Source organism: Arvicanthis niloticus, chromosome 8, assembly GCF_011762505.2.
Source record: "Arvicanthis niloticus isolate mArvNil1 chromosome 8, mArvNil1.pat.X, whole genome shotgun sequence".
Lineage (NCBI taxonomy): Eukaryota > Metazoa > Chordata > Mammalia > Rodentia > Muridae > Arvicanthis > Arvicanthis niloticus.
Window position 1 is genome coordinate 3,437,923 of NC_047665.1, and position 14,712 is coordinate 3,452,634.

The 14,712-nt window shown below is 46.3% G+C and overlaps 1 protein-coding gene across 6 annotated transcripts in view; it reads right to left on the reverse strand.

Annotated features, from left to right (window-relative positions):
• The window catches only part of Dapk1 (death associated protein kinase 1), a 158,120-nt gene that overhangs the window by 58,317 nt on the left and 85,091 nt on the right, over positions 1 to 14,712 (reverse strand). For all 6 annotated transcript variants that reach the window (XM_076938882.1, XM_034510001.2, XM_034510003.2 and 3 more), the window contains exon 3: positions 7,444 to 7,665. In XM_076938882.1, the coding sequence (XP_076794997.1) occupies positions 7,444 to 7,665 (222 nt within the window). The remainder of the gene's footprint in view (positions 1 to 7,443; positions 7,666 to 14,712) is intronic.

Here is a 14,712-nt window from a genome sequence, read left to right on the forward strand (position 1 = left end):
TCAAATCCTGCATTCCACTCCTGCAGACTCATCCATTGACCATCCTTCCAGTCAGACTGTTCCAACCTACACACATTCAGTAAGAATACAAAGTCCCATGGTCCAGTGCCGATAAAGTGCCTGTTCCCATTAAAGAAGATCTGTCCTAACTCACTCTGATTAGATGAGCTTGTATCAGGGCCTAAGATGGCTGACACAAATGAGGTAGTATAGATTAGATACGGCACGCCTGTTTCCTCTGCCTCTCTTATTTGATGCACTGTGTGTGACAATCCTACCCAACTGCAACCATCTTAAAAGAAACCAATGTTATACTCTTGGTTTCTGATGAAATATGTTCTACCTGAATTTTCCAATCAAGCTATTACCTCGCAAGGGCCAGGTCCTGTTAGTCCAAGCTTCTGGTATTGCAAGCCTGACAGTATGGCAGCATTCTCGGCATCTCGTGGAGGCTGTCCCTGAGAACTGCTAGAGGGCACAGCCCAGAAATGCTGCTGACGCTGTCAAGTAAGGCGAGCACACAGTGATTACGGCTGTGCTATGGCTCTGCTTCTCCTCATCGGCATCACAGAAACGGCCACACTATTTATAAAACAAGCTCCATACATTTAAAAGATACGCAGAAGGAGATCGATCGTCACAGAAACCTACAACCAGCCAAAAATGTGGAGAACACCTAACCATGGGGCCCCCAGACCCAACACATCTGTAATACAAACCCTGCACTTAAAGCTCAGGAAACGTTGGAGAAGAGGGTGGAAAGAGCTAGAGGACCAGGAAGGAGATCCACCATGAGACAGTGTCTTCTACGTATGATAAGGAGCTACGCACACAGAGTCTTAAACAATATGGTCACCTGAGCAAGACCCGCACGGTGACATCACCAGTTGACATCCCAAGTGGATATAAAAATCTCACAAGTCCCCATGCCTAGATGAAGAGCTACAGGAAATAAATGATTACTAAGAGAGAGAGAGAATTGTCTTCTCCAGGAATGAGCTCCCTAATAATAGGTTATCCAATGGCAGTGGTCAGCCCTAACATGTATTCATGCAAGCAACACTAAATGCACTCAGCAGGTGGTGTATGTGTGTGTATAAACATATGTGTGTGTGCATATATATACATATGTGTGTATGTATGTGCATGTGTATATATTATAAATATACATATATGTGTATGTATATATATGTGTGTGTGCATGTGTGTGTCTATATATACATATACTTACACATGTGTGTATGTATTTGCATGTGTATGTATTATATATATACATATGTGTGTATATATATAAGAGGTCATGATGTTAAGAGGAAAGGGTTATGGGAGTATTTAGAAGGAGTAAAAATGATGTAAATACAGTATCCATATGTGAGATTCTCAAAAAATAAAAATAAATTCAAAGATTTAAAAAAAAAAAAATAACCAAGCCAGTCAAGAAGAGGTGAGATAGAAGTTATTCGGAAATAAAAATTAGGAGAAAGAGCACTGCATGGATGTTTCTAGAAGTCTTTCCACTAACTTTCTAAACAATGTTTTATAAGGATGGGCCCAAGGGGCTTACAGATAATTCTGGAAACACTGGTGCTGACCTGCTGTGGACCCTGGTTAATAAAGCAGTGGTCCCAAGGGCCTGAGGTGTTCATGCACCCTTATGGAGTACCAGCTGCGTGGTACCGCCTCTAGCTTCTTGTGTCTGGCTCTGACCCAAATACCATCCAAGAATTCTGGGCATACAGGAGCCTGAATAGGACAGAAAGTGTGAGCTGAGCCTGGATCCCCAACCCGTAGTCCTCAAGCCTCAGGGAGAGGGGATCACAGTGTGATGAAATGTGAGCCCACAAGAGCAGCCCCAAAAGGACAGCCCGTGACGGGGACAGAAGCTCTACAGGGTTTGCCTCAGTCCCAGCCTCGAGATGTGCAGCTTTCGAGAGAATCTCACCAAGACAGGAGAAAACCGAGCCCCATGGTGAAGTAGTGTGAAGAGCTCATGGACACCATGCAGTGGGCAGATCCTGCGGCCCCTGGACAGGGGACAGCTACTTGTACCCAAAGTTCCCCAAACCGTAGAAATCATACTTTTCTTGCATATAAGCAGAGGGTCCCCATAACCAAGGTAAACAGCTCATGCAGAGCCCACATTGCTCCAGACAACAAAAGCCTTCAAAGCACACATCCAAGATCTCAGACACCCACGGCCACCCACGAATCAAGCCATCCACACGGTGAGTAAAGACACCGATTAATCACGTAAGGGACACCTTTCAACTGGCCTGGTGAGAATAAAGAATACCTGAGAAACACGCACACAGGGTTCTAGTTCTCGAGAGCACACCTGAGTGGAAAGCCACTCACGGCGTGTGATCTGGTCTGTTGTGAAAGGCCGAGGCTGCAGCCAGATGCTCTTCAATTCTCTGCTGTTGCCTAATAAGACAGCTGAGGGGTGGGGTGCCAGGGGAGCTCCCGAAATCGCCTTCGTGAACAAAAGCAAAGGTTCAAAAAGTCTTAAGAGCTCAATCTCGGGGAGAAGCAAACAAGTGTGCAGGCAAGAGAGATCAGCTGAGAAATCTCAGCGCTCCTCTGTGTTACCGACACCAGGGGAGAAGCGGGAAGGGGTGCCTGAGAGATGGGCTCCTACATCCTCTCGATCAGCTTCCCCTCTTGTTTACCACTTTGCCTAGAAGCATCACTAAAAACACTTTATTCACAACTGGACTTCGTCTCTTGAAACACTCTCCCAGTTCTGCGTGAGCCAGTCAAGTGTCTGCACCACACCAGTGCGTGTCGACAGGAACACACGATTCCTGCACTGGTGATTGCACCTCTGGGTTTGGTTAAGGAGTAAACAGGCAATGATCTTACAGACGGCATCTAACTCATACAATCTGTCTGTGGCACGGCAGTGTGCATGCAGTTAATATCACAGTACACTATGTGTAAACACGGTTAGAACAGTCCATCCTACATTGGGTGGTTTTGAAGACACCCATACCAAACTCTGACCTCACACACATGCTTTCACCCACACATGTGCACCCACACACAAATGCACGCATGCATACCACACACACACATAAAAGTTTCAAAATACAGGGTGGAGAGATAGTTCAGCGGTTAAGAGCACTGCCTGCTCTTCCAGAGATCCTGAGTTCAATTCCCAGCAACCACATGGTGGCTCACAAGCATCTGCAATGGGATCTGATGCCCTCTTCTGGTGTGTCTGAAGACAGCTACAGTGTACTCATATACATAAAATAAATAAATAATAAATCTTTTTTAAAAAAAGGTTTTAAAATATAATGAATAAAATGTAACCATTTAAGTGAAAAAAAAAGCATTATTTTCATGACCTTCACTTGGAATGTAATCACATAGGTGTGCATACATTCATGTACACACACACACAGACACACACACACACACACACACACACACACACAGAGGAAAGGCTTAACACGATTTACCATTTCACCAGAGGCCATGATTCCAAAAATCAACGCTTGTCCACTGCTCCCTTGGTTTGAAGGAGTTCCTAGCACCCCTTGGTTGTGAGCCCATCTCTCCAGTGTTCTATCTGCTGGCATCCTCCCACATCTCAGTCCGCCCAGGGTCTTCTTATAATGGCACCAACCAAACTGGATGAGTGCCCTGCTCTCCTCTAGCCTGACCATGAATGAGCTAACAACACTGGAAATCACCCTTTATTCCAATAAAGTCACATTCTGAGAAACTATTAAGAGTTTCAATATATTTGGATATGGGGGTATCACCCAACCACTAACATCTCCTCAAAACACAGGGCCCAGACCTGGTACAGCATCTACATCAGAACATGTTTAAAGCACCAGGGCTTGGCTACGGATGCAGCTCAGAGGCCAAATGCTCGCGTGCAGCATTCGTGAAGCCCTGGCCTAGATCCCTGGCATAAGACAAAGCAAGGCTTAGTGGTGGAGATCTGTGATCCCCTTGAGAGTTATAAGTCATTCTCTCTATATAACACTTAAAACCTAACCCAGGAGAGATGAAGCCCTTGTTAAAGATTGTTAGTTAGTTATTAATTTTTTGTTTTGTTTTTGCTTTTATTTTGGGACAGGATTTCTCTGTGTAACCCTGGCTGTCCTGGAACTATGTAAACCAAGACGGTCTCAAACTCACTGAGATCCACCTGCCTCTGCCTCCAAGTGCTGGCATTAAGAGGTGTGTACCACCACCACCCAGCTAATTAATTAATCTTTGAGCCTCTAGGATGAACCTCTAGAAAAGGGTGAAAAACAGTCTTCTGTAAGCCTTTCTGCGGACTCTAATGGATGCTATTGCCGGGAACTAATGTTTGCATACACTGTCCAATGCTTTAAGCTGTTTCCTAGTGCTACCACTGTGTCGTGTCTTTCAGGGAAATCTGGACCCTCTAGGGCTTTCCGACTCCACACTTACCTAAGGTGGCTTCCTCTGTGGCAGTGGTTTCTTAATGTCACTGCTCACGTGAAATGCTCTCAAACTGGGGCGTCTGTATGGCCACAGGCTTTCACATGCTGTTTAATCCTCTAATGCATGTTATAAACTGACTATACTGTCTGTCCACATTAAAAAATCCTACATTAGACTTAAAAAAAAAAAACTTAAAAAACTGGCCAATCTGGATCTTAAACTCCAATGACAAATGGTGTGTTACGGACCAAAGTGCAAAGCTATAAGCCAGTGTGTCCGATTGACACCACTGTGCACTTAGAGACAGCATCAGTGTTTACACATGGATCAGAAGTGCCTACCAGAACCCTATGTGATCCATGTGGTGTTAGTGGCCGATGGCTGAGCCTTTAGGGAAGGATGATTAACGAGGGAAGTGAGGTCACTAGAAGGTACCCTCCGAGGGTACTAGAATAGCAGCCCCCCTCGCTCTCTGTCTACTTCCTGGTCACCATGGGAGAAGCAAATATGAACCAACGTGTCTCACTACTATGATGTGTTGCCTACCAAGGTCTCCGCCTGAAAGAACCAAGCAACCACGGACTGATGACTGATCTGCGAGTCAAAATGAAACCTTCTTTCCTTTCAAATTGACCTTCTCGGACATTTTGTCATAGCCACAGAAAGTTAAGTCACACAGCCAACGCAAAGTTCTCTAAGTTGGCTTCACCGCTCGCCAGGTAACCAAGTGAGTTACAGAATGATTCAAGAGTCTCGTGTGGCTTCGCTGTGCCGTGAGGTAGGTGGGCAAGCACACAAGCAGAAGCGGTCTTTGCCTCCTCGGTGTGACTCCATCACAGAACAATGGTGTGTGGAGGATGTAAAGCCGTAATTGCGGGATGGAGCCTGTGCCTCCCTCACACTTACTCTGCACTGAGCTGCTGCGGTAGGTAGCTCTACCGTGAACAGACTGTTCTTCCACAGAGCAAATGGCAGGATGGAAACTTAGCGACTTAAAGTTACTTTTCAGGGTTGCAAAGAACACAAGGACAGAGCCTGGTCTAGAGTCTGACCACTGTGCTTTGAACACAAACAAACAAACAAAGAAGGAAAAAACAATAGTATCTACGCTGGGGTCATCAGAAATATCTTCTCAGATCCCTGCAGGGTAGCTCCAGAAGTGTCTCTTACTCGAGGGGAGGTTGGCCATTTTGCTCTAGCTCAGCCTTCACTGACTGAATGAAGCCCACCCACCCTATGGAGAGCTGTCTGCTTCACTAGATCTAACCAAGTCACATGTAGGTCTCATCCAAAAATCACCCAGAGCATTTAGTTTAAACAGCCTTACAGTTCAATCAGTGACACATATAGGAAACGCCAATCTACACCTACACTGGGGTGAAGGAGCAAGACCATCAGCCTCAGGGGCTGCTGTAATCTGTGAAGACGCTCCTGACCCCACCGCGAAGGAACCATCCTTAAAACCTTCCTTCCCACTTCCAACCTCCTGCTGCTGCTGCTGCTCCGGCTGAACTTTCTCAAGTTGTCCTCCAGGTCGCTGCGCAGTTAGCGACATAAAGCTGCATGCTGCCCGGCACCTAACCACATACATGCCACTAAAAACGTCCTCACTGGCAGCGTCGGTGCTGGCAGGGCATCTGCAGCTGCCTACTGCTGGGGAGGCAGAAAAGTAAGACTTAACCCTTGAGGAAGCAAGCCTGGCAGTCGCTGGTGGGATTTCCACATTCTCTAGCAACCCCACTCCTAAGGACTTACCCAGGGGGTGGGGACACGCATGTTCACCTGAGTCTGTGAGTGCTGAGGACAGCTTCACTCCTGACTACGATATATACTCGAGGCAGCCCAGATGTCCACTGTAAGAATAAACAAGCCTCTCCATCCAGGTGGTAGAGTGTTCCTACGCAGTTTTTAAAGGAACAGAGTATGCAAACCTCACAGAGTTAGGGGAGCAGGTCTCAGAGTTCACACATTGTGCCATTCTGTTGGCACATTTAGGGGGTAGGATGTGGAAATGGGTACATTATAAAATAGTCCAGGGGATGCTAGAGTCTGTAGAGTGTGAGGAAAGCTGTGGGGCTGTCCCGAGTCATAATCTGGGAGTCCCTGCTAACTTTACTATAGCTGTGCCACCCTTGCTCCAGCATCATTTAAGACAGGACAGGAATTCCAAAAGAACCGAAAGGTTAAAGGAGTTGTACGCCATCTAATTTATATTCAAAGAAAGGGAGCTGTCAAACAGTAGGCAGGCACACCGGAACTTAGAAAGCTCCCAGGAATTGAATGGGACTTGTGACCACTGGGGACCACCCATGATCAGCAAGCCGTCAGGGCATGAGCTCCACCCATCCTGCTTTCCCCAAGAGGATATCCAAAATGCCTACAGAGAAACTCCCCAAGAACCCTCGACTGACTTATTCCTCTCTCTTGAAAGAGTGGGCTGCTGGCCTTGGTCTCAGTGGGTCCCCACACAGCACAGGCAGGCAGGGATCCAGGAAAGGGAGGGGCAGGAGGTAGAAACCAGAATCAGCTCAGAACAATGCTTGTCAATCAGCTGCCCACCACGACACCAGATGGGCAAGATGGAAAAGCAGCAGCATGCTCAACGAGTCCTGTAATCACATCTCAGGGCTCAGCTTCAACTTCATTCTTCCTGTAATTATCGCTGACAGTTCCACAGTTAAAAGCAGGGTATGTGTGAAAGATTAAGAGGAAGGAGGAAGGAGAAACAAGAGGAAAAAGACAGGGAAGACAGTGGGGTAGACGCATGGCACTCACAGAGAAACCCCCCCCCCCAAGTTACATGCTTATGGCAAAGTTGAACTTCAGAGAGCGGGTGAGCCCCAAGATTCAGGGACCCTCCTGCAAATCAAGTGTTCCTTAGTTACTGGAAGATGCGTCTTCCAGGCAACTAAGGCTCAGGCAGACAGCTTAGGGATGACCCAGTTGGGCTAACTATAGCCCATGCAGCCCCATGCCCTCCCCATAGTCTCTTCCAGACACCACAGGAACACTCACAGCTCCAGGATCAGAATGACATCTGTCTTGTTCTCATAGACCTCATGCAGGGTGATGACATTTGGGTGCCGGATCTCCTTCAGGATGCTGACCTCCCGCTCAATGTCCTCCCGGCTCACGCCCCGCCGGCTGGACTTGGTCCTCCTTTTCTTGATGAACTTGGCCGCATACTGAAGACCTGTACTTTTCTCACGACATTTCTTCACAACTGCGAACTGTCCACTGGCGGAGAAAAGATGGAATAGAATTTAAGGTTCTGGAAGACTGGATCTGGGCAAGGACATAACATAGGGACACACAGCAAAACTGATTAGGGAAGATCAAAAGTTTGACAGTTAGCAAGGGAGGTGGGCATACTTCCTCCTGTGCGTGGTGCAGCTTTATTGAGCCTGGTCCCTCTGAACAATGCCATAAAGAATAAAATTCTTTCTCTCTCTCTCTCTCTCTCTCTCTCTCTCTCTCTCTCTCTCTCTCTCTTCCTTCCTTCCTTCCTTCCTTTCTATTTTCTCTCTTTATTTCTCCTTTTCTTTCCTTTAACATATTTGACTGAATGGATAGCTAGCCAGTCTATCTAGAATTTTTTTCCCTCCCATTTCGGTCACTCATAAATGGCCTGTTTCAACAAACTTGTTTTCTGCATGTCCAGACATAGAACGAGGAAAAGGGAGGGGCGGAAAGCAGAATACTGGTAGAGAACATGCAAGAGTCTGCCTTCAGAGACACACTCCTTACATCAGTATTAAATACCGCAGCACCGAGAAGAACAAGGTCCACAGTACTCAGAACCAAAGGGCGGAGGAGCAATTTCTTTACACTGTTCACCCTCTTCCCAGTCAAAATCCCTTTCCAGGGATCTTTGTGTTTTGGGGTTGCTAACTTCACCACCAAGCACGGGATCATGTGATCTAGACTGAGCCAATCAGTGCACTGTATTCTTCTAGCTCCAATGACAGACATATGACCCATGTAAAACCCTCCAGACAACGGGGAGACGGTCTTTATGAGACTCTTTTCATGGACATTGAACTATATATAAAACTGCAAAGTGGCTGCCAGCTATGTGGGATCATTAAGAATCAGCTTGTGGTTTAAGGGAAACCACTGCAAAGGCCTGCCTAAAGAGAAAAAGAAACCAGGTCTGTGGGACACTATAGAGTGGCTGAATTAATGCTAGCTTGAAACTACATAAGTAGACTTCTCAGTACTTAAGCCTTCTGACTAAAGGCAACTTGTTCTGGGCTGTCTTTTCCTGTAGATAGAAGTATCCTCAGTGCCACAGAACATACAACCAGATCTCATTCCCATGCATGAAAGAGACCAGAAAGGAAGTTAGCAAGACCGTGAGGTTAGATAACAGTGAGGCTATGGGATTAAATGGCAGTTCCCTCTGAGGCACTGAGACACAGGAAGAAACATGTGGATCAATGCCCACCCTCTCCCTTCTTCTCTATTGACAAAGGAGGGTCTGACCAGCCCTCAGGCGCTGTACACTTCTGAGCAGCTGCTGAAGAACAGCCACACATGAAAACAAAAAGGGGAAACCGAATAAAGGGCAATATTTTGATAATAAGAGGGGGCACTTCACCACATACACATTTGCTTTAGCAGCAGAAACCACTGAAGAAAACGCACTCACAAATATACCACACACACATACATATATACCTTTCATATATATATACACACACATTCATACACACACCACACATACACACATACCACACATACCACACATACACACTCATACATACATATACACAAAAACATTCATACACACACATTCCACATATATACATACATACTCACATATACACATACATACACATTTACACATATACACACACCATACATATGCACACACACACACACGCACACACAAAACTTGAATTATTTTTGCAGCAACTTATTTTTATATGACGGGTTAATTCCCATTTCCCCCCTCCTGCAGCAGAACACTGGAAAACCAGGATTGGCTGCTGTGAACTTGCTGGATTAGAACCAAGACCGGATGTGACTATCTCAGTCACTTTACAGTTTTTCTGGGAATCCCACACTGGTTTCTGTTGCAGGGTGGAGGGCAGCAAAGAGAAGCCTTCCTGCATGAAGAGCTTCCACAACCTGCATAAGGAGCAGGTCTACCTCAGCTTAAGAGTCCAGAGAAGAAATGCCAAGTGGTCTTTACTTCACAACGACAGCATCAGGTCCCACCAAGCACACTCAAGAGAACACAGGATGGAGAGGCCCAGCTAGGACAACCAACGACTATCCCAGACCCCCAGAGGATGGGCTGTGTGTGACACACACACACACACACACTCACACATACACATATATCATACACATATACACACACTCACACACACTCATACACATACACACACACTCACACATACACATATATCATACACATACACACACACTCACATACACACACACTCATACACACACACTCACACATACACATATACCTTGAATATACAAGCGACTTGGCTCCAGGATCCAGGATCCAGACCCACTCTCGGTTGACTCAAGAAAAACTTCCTGCAGAGAAGTCTCACATCCAAATGGAAAGTTAGACTCAGGCACTCTCTTGAATGTGGCTGCACTTCTCGATGTCACAAGGTTAAGTATTGTCCAGGCAGGGTTAACCCTAAGGCCTATGACAGGACAGGACAGCAGCCAGTGCAGTCCAGCTAGAGCCCAAGAGTGAGGGAGTGTGGGGACATGCCCAGAGGCACCATGGACAGAACGTCCAGGACTCATGCCCTCAATAATAACAGCATCTGACAGCAAGGGACTAAGGCCCAGTGGTTAGGAAAGGCCCTATCCTTGATGGATGCAGGGGTCCAGAAGGTTCCGAAGAAAAACTCACACCCATGCCGGCGCCATTCCTCTAAAAACACCCTTCCTTATTTTGTTCTCTCTCTCCCTTGGCAATGACTCCTGGAATCCTGATTATGGCGCACATCTTCTGTGAGACTTTTCATTTTCTGAGTGATTCTTCTCTCTCCCCACTTCCCAAGGATGTGATTTTTCTGAGGACCAAGGGCTCCTGGTTCTCCTATCTATTGTTTCCTTCCACTCTGGATGAAGACTGCCTCACAGAGTTGATGCACAACACTGGTGTACAAGTCTGGCATCCTCAGCACCAGAGAATTAAAAGGAGTACATTGGGTTATAATAAACTATGTAGGAGCTACAAACCCAGACCACCTACAAGCTATTAACACAGGCTTATTTCAAATTCCACCAAGTGGTGATAATATCAAGATCACACTATCTTGAAGCAATTGTTGAAGTACAGGGATGTGTGGATCTGCTTTCCATTGCTATGACAAAATACCCGATGTATCTTATCAAGAGAAAAGGCTTGTCTCATAATTTCAGATGGCCCAGGACATTATCAACTAGCCTTATTGCTGTGAAGCTTGCTGTGGGGGCAGTAAATCATGGCGGGAGCACATATCAGACCAAAACCTTTTACCTCAGGGCCAGGAAGGAGAGTGAATGGAGAAGGAGGCCAGGCTCTCATAAACCACATTTAAGAACATGCACCCCATGACCTAAACGTGCACCCCATGACCTAAACGTGCACCCCATGACCTAAACGCCTGTCATGGAATTCCATCTCTTAGAGGTTTCCACACCTTTCACGCATGGGCCACTGGAATACCCAAATTATAGCAAGAGTAAATTGCTTAACTGACACTCTAACAGATGTAATGATGACAAGACCTGATGACTGCATTAGAAGTCTTCAGTGGCCACTATTACTAATCTGGAAAGGCTGAAATTATCTCAGCATACTGCTTGCTTTTATCTCAACACAATGTGCTCAAAATATTACTTTCCACCAATGTCCCCCTTGGGGGATGATGGTAAGGCGACCAAAAGAAAGAAGAAAAGGCCCACAGGATTGCTGGATTTGACTGCTGGCTCCGCCCTCCCCTGACATCATCGCCCCACCCTTTCTTACTGTCCCTGCCCAGGGTGTGTTGCTGCTACAATAGAAAACCACAGGCTGCAGCCCTGGGAGCTGCATATGGTCCTGGCATCTGTGTGCCCTGGGTCACACCCAGTCATCTCCTCAGGAGCATCTCCTCAGGCGGCCAGCACACTAAGAGATGAACCCCTGAAGGAAGGAGGTCTGTATTAGCGACCATATGATGTTTGCTGTGATGAAATACCATCACCCAACGCAACTTAGTGGGGAGGCATGACAGCTGGAGCACAAAGCAGGGAGAGCAAACAGGAAGTAGAATGAATCTACAAGCATCAGAGCCGCACCTGCTGACTTACTTCCTCCAGCAAGGGCTGTACTTCCTAAACCTCCTGACAGCGCCACCATCAGGAAAACAAGAGGCCTAACACCTGACTGAGCCTGTGGGGCACTCCCATTTAGACACCACATCTCAGGTCATCACAGGCAACTGTGGCAGAGGCTTAATGCACACTGGGTCATTGGCTAATGGCTGTTAGGGTTCTTTACTTCCGTGGCAACCAGCTCTTGACTGTGGCTCTCCTGGCACCTGTTTTCTACCCCACATTTCGACTTTGAGATAATTCTTCTGTAGCAGCCCAACTACCAACAACAAAGGTAAAAAGTTTTTATGAAAATACTTCTAATTTCGAGGGTTGCAGCATAACAACATGATCCACTCAGAGATTAAACTCAGAATTAAAAGGACTTTTTCGATTCTTTTACCAACACCCTGGGGGTGGTCAGAGATGATACCAATGTGGAGGCCTGCACGGCAATTGTGGCTAGCCCAGCAAAAGCTTAGAGATGAAGTGGGATGGCTTCAGTGCTTGGGAACAGTCTGGACCCGACATACTGAATTTTTACGAGACAGTGGTATGGAGTCCGGACTGTGAAGTCTCCCGCTAACTGTTATTCATAACTTTCCTGTCAATACTTGTGGCGATGTTTAACAAAAGGCATAGTTACTTTACTTTGTGTGCATGAGTGTTTGCCTGCCATGAGGTACCTATGGAGACCAGAGGAAGGCATCAGATCCCTGGAACTGGTGCTACAGACAGTTGTGAGTCACCATGTGGACGATAGAGACCAAATCCAGATCTCCGACAAGAGCAAAAAATGTTCCTATCTGCTGACCCATCTCTCCAGCCACCTTGCAACACTTTGATGCATGTGCACGCACACACGCACACGCGTGCGCGCGCGCGCACACACACATGCACACATACATTTACACGCACACATACTTGCATGCACACACACATTCACACGTATACATACATGCATGTACACACACACGCACACACACACGCACACGCACACACACACGCACACACACACACACACACACACACACACTGAGCTGCTAGGAAGCACACCCTAGCTGAGGACATTCAAAATGACATTATGGTTCCCTCCTTCTTAGCTGAGCTCTCACACTGACAGCCAACGGCCCCCCATCCTCTGCATCAGATTTTGGTCTGTTTTGTTGGGGTCAGGGCATGATTGTTATATTTTTTTTTAAAGTTTTCTGTTGCGTTTCACCATTTTAGATGTTCTCCTGTGTTGTTTATTAAGCTGAGAAGATTAATGTGCCTCACAGAGAAAACAGGCATACCAGTTTAAGCATCACTCAGGGAAAGGAGCTGTTACTGTGCGTTCCGTGTCAGTAAAGCGACACTACACATTAAATGAGGTGCCTATAAATAAAAATGCACTTAAAAGGCCTTGTGCGTCATGCTTGCAGAAATGTTATACACAGGCTCCTAAGAACCTAGAGCTGCATTTCCTGGGGAGTAACAGCCCAGCGCCTGCCACTAACAGGCGCAAATTTCCCTGAAAATGGAATGTACTACAGCATTGGAAATGAACAACCAATCCATTTAACACAAAACTTCTCAATTGATTAACCGATTAATTAATTTTAACCAATAGCCAGTCAATTAATTGATTTCAGTTAATTCAAGGAACAGACATGAACTCTCTGGTGGACACACACACACAGTACTGAGCGAGATCCACACTTTAAAGAGTCCCAGAGAGGAAGGGCTGCTGATGTGACTGATCGACAGAGCGCCTGCCTGACGTGTGCAGGATTCTAGGTTGCCCTCAGTGCTTGCTATGCTAGCATGAAGACCTGGTTTCATATCCCCAGCCCCTGGGTTAAAAACAAAAAGTTAAACAAGGTGGCCATCAACCCTGGCACTAAGGGCTGAAGACAGGAGAATCCCCAGAGCCTGCTGGCCAGCCAGCTCAGCCAGTCAAGGAGAGACCCTGCCTCAAATAATAAAGTGGAAGAGCTACTGAAGATAAGGCCTGATATAGATCTCTGGCGCATACATACAAACATATGCATACACTCATGCATGTGCTGTGTGTGCGCACACACACTCACACTTACACATACATTCATACACATATACATACATAGACATACATGTGCATGCGTGTGAATATACACACGGATATATACACACAGAGACGAAGAGACACAAAACAGTATTTTTTAGGACCACAAATCTTATTAAAAAGAGGAAAACCTTAGCTTATAAGAAATGACTGCCATTAAACTTCCCTGTCCAGCTTATTAATACATGACATTTGGCGAGGACCTTGATCATTATGGTGCCCGTAACCCTGCAAAGCTCCCTTTAGGGACAGCCACAGCGCTCTATGACTGTCACCTCTTCCACCAATGAGAAAAACAGCACCCAGGAACATTTTAGATATTGGCTTATCTATCACATGTGGGTAAAACTGCAGGAAAGTCACATCGGTCTGAGTCCCAAAGCCAAGCACAGTGAATACCAAGCCCAGTAGCTGTGATAATATCTATGTACCGCACCGCACCGGGCTGACACCCCACGGTGGGACAAATCTTTCCAGGGATCTCTGAGAGGAGGATGCACTCTGAAGGCTTTGTGGATAACTCCAGCTAGTTAAGGTCACCTCTCTCTGTCTCTCTCTCTTTGTGTCTCTCTCTCTCTCTCTCTCTCTCTCTCTCTCTCTCTCTCTCTCTCTCTCTCTCTGTCTGTATCTCATCTCTATCTCCTCTCCCTCCCTCCGTACCTCTCTCTCTCTTAAAAAAAAAAACTCCATTAGTTAATTAAAACCAAAATTTGGAGATGTTCCAATGCTCGAACGAGCCCCACAGCACACAGTAACCAGCATCTGTAGGATTGCTGAGAAAGCACTCTACAGGTTGGGTATCCTGAATCAGAACATCAAAATATCCCAAATTCAAAACCTTTGAGCATTTCCTGTGACAAACTCCACACTACAAAACTTCA